The 2,500-nt window shown below is 41.1% G+C and overlaps 1 protein-coding gene across 1 annotated transcript in view; it reads left to right on the top strand.

The window, feature by feature from the left end:
* LOC124024238 (periostin-like) overlaps nucleotides 1–2,500 on the top strand; it is a gene marked incomplete at its 3' end in the record, with an annotated part of 26,737 nt that overhangs the window by 21,227 nt on the left and 3,010 nt on the right. Inside the window, exon 5 of the mRNA XM_046338233.1 lies at nucleotides 2,108–2,221. Within this exon, the coding sequence (XP_046194189.1) occupies nucleotides 2,108–2,221 (114 nt within the window). The remainder of the gene's footprint in view (nucleotides 1–2,107; nucleotides 2,222–2,500) is intronic.

Here is a 2,500-nt window from a genome sequence, read left to right on the forward strand (position 1 = left end):
TCAGTTAATCAGTCAGTTAGTCAGTCAGTTAGTTAGTCAGTCAGTTAGTCAGTCAGTCAGTTAATCAGTCAGTCAGTCAGTCAGTTAATCAGTCAGTTAATCAGTCAGTTAATCAGTCAGTTAATCAGTCAGTTAATCAGTCAGTTAGTTAGTCAGTCAGTCAGTCAGTTAATCAGTCAGTCAGTCAGTCAGTTAATCAGTCAGTTAGTTAGTCAGTCAGTTAATCAGTCAGTTAATCAGTCAATTAATCAGTCAGTTAGTCAGTCAGTCAATCAGTCAGTTAGTCAGTCAGTTAATCAGTCAGTTAATCAGTCAGACAGTCAGTCAGTTAATCAGTCAGTCAGTCAGTCAGTTAATCAGTCAATTAATCAGTCAGTTAGTTAGTCAGTCAGTTAGTCAGTCAGTCAATCAGTCAGTTAGTCAGTCAGTTAATCAGTCAGTTAGTCAGTCAGTTAATCAGTCAGTTAGTCAGTCAGTTAGTCAGTCAGTTAATCAGTCAGTTAATCAGTCAGTTAATCAGTCAGTTAATCAGTCAGTCAGTCAGTCAGTCAGTCAGTTAATCAGTCAATTAATCAGTCAGTTAGTCAGTCAGTCAGTTAATCAGTCAGTCAGTCAGTCAGTTAGTAAGTCAGTCAGTTAGTTAGTCAGTCAGTCAGTTAATCAGTCAGTCAGTCAGTTAGTAAGTCAGTCAGTTAGTTAGTCAATCAGTTAGTCAGTCAGCCAGTTAGTCAGTCAGTCAATTAATCAGTCAGTTAGTTAGTCAGTCAGTCAATCAGTTCATCAGTCAGTCAGTTAGTCAGTCAGTCAGTCAATCAGTCAGTCAATTAGTCAGTCAGCCAGTTAATCAGTCAGTCAGTCAGTTAGTAAGTCAGTCAGTTAGTTAGTCAATCAGTTAGTCAGTCAGCCAGTTAGTCAGTCAGTTAATCAGTCAGTTAGTCAGTCAGTTAGTCAGTCAGTTAATCAGTCAGTTAATCAGTCAGTTAGTTAGTCAGTTAGTCAGTCAGTTAGTCAGTCAGTTAATCAGTCAGTTAATCAGTCAGTTAATCAGTCAGTTAGTCAGTCAGTTAATCAGTTAGTTAGTCAGTCAGTTAATCAGTCAGTCAGTCAGTCAGTCAGTCAGTTAGTCAGTCAGTCAGTCAGTCAGTCAGTCAGTTAGTCAGTCAGTCAGTTAATCAGTCAGTTAGTTAGTCAGTCAGTTAATCAGTCAGTTAATCAGTCAGTTAATCAGTCAATTAATCAGTCAGTTAATCAGTCAGTTAATCAGTCAGTTAATCAGTCAGACAGTCAGTCAGTTAATCAGTCAGTCAGTCAGTCAGTCAGTTAATCAGTCAATTAATCAGTCAGTTAGTTAGTCAGTCAATTAGTCAGTCAGTCAATCAGTCAGTTAGTCAGTCAGTTAATCAGTCAGTTAATCAGTCAGTTAGTCAGTCAGTTAATCAGTCAGTTAGTCAGTCAGTTAGTCAGTCAGTTAGTCAGTCAGTTAATCAGTCAGTTAATCAGTCAGTCAGTCAGTCAGTCAGTCAGTCAGTTAATCAGTCAATTAATCAGTCAGTTAGTCAGTCAGTCAGTTAATCAGTCAGTCAGTCAGTCAGTTAGTAAGTCAGTTAGTTAGTCAATCAGTTAGTCAGTCAGCCAGTTAGTCAGTCAGTCAATTAATCAGTCAGTTAGTTAGTCAGTCAGTCAATCAGTTCATCAGTCAGTCAGTTAGTCAGTCAGTCAATCAATCAGTCAGTCAATTAGTCAGTCAGCCAGTGAGCCAGTCAGTCAATCAGTCAGTCAGCCAGTCAGTCAGCTAGTCAGTCAGCCAGTTCTGTTCAGACAGGGAAATCTCTGCTTCCTTCCTTAGTCAATCAGTGAGTCAATCAGTCAATCAGTCAGCCAGTCAGTCAATCAGTCAGCCAGTCAGTCAGCCAGCCAGTCAGCCAGTCAGTCAGTCAGTCAATCAATCAGTCAGCCAGTCAGTCAGTCAGTCAATCAGTCAGTCAGTCAGTCAGCCAGTCAGTCAATCAGTCAGTCAGTCAGCCAGTCAGTCAGCCAGTTCTGTTCAGACAGGGAGATCACTGCTTCCTCTCTCCCACACTCTCTTGTTCCTCCTATCCATCCCCAGGAGGTGCTTGGTGCCTTGGTGAGCAACGTGAACATTGAGCTGTACAACGCCCTGCACTATCACATGGTCAACCATCGCATGCTAACGAAAGACCAGTATCTTTGTAGTGACTGGGTGTATTGATACACTGAGTCAGGAAGGACTCCTGTATCTCTGTAGTGACTGGGTGTATTGATACACTGAGTCAGGAAGGACGCCTGTATCTTTGTAGTGACTGGGTGTATTGATACCATGGGTTAGGAAGGACGCCTGTATCTTTGTAGTGACTGGGTGTATTGATACACTGAGTTAGGAAGAACAACTGTATCTTTGTAGTGACTGGGTGTATTGATACACCCTCCATAGTGTAATGAATAACTTCATGCTCAAAGGGATATTCAGTCTGTTTTCAGA

The sequence above is a fragment of the Oncorhynchus gorbuscha genome, unplaced genomic scaffold (assembly GCF_021184085.1).
Source record: "Oncorhynchus gorbuscha isolate QuinsamMale2020 ecotype Even-year unplaced genomic scaffold, OgorEven_v1.0 Un_scaffold_1800, whole genome shotgun sequence".
Taxonomy (NCBI): domain Eukaryota; kingdom Metazoa; phylum Chordata; class Actinopteri; order Salmoniformes; family Salmonidae; genus Oncorhynchus; species Oncorhynchus gorbuscha.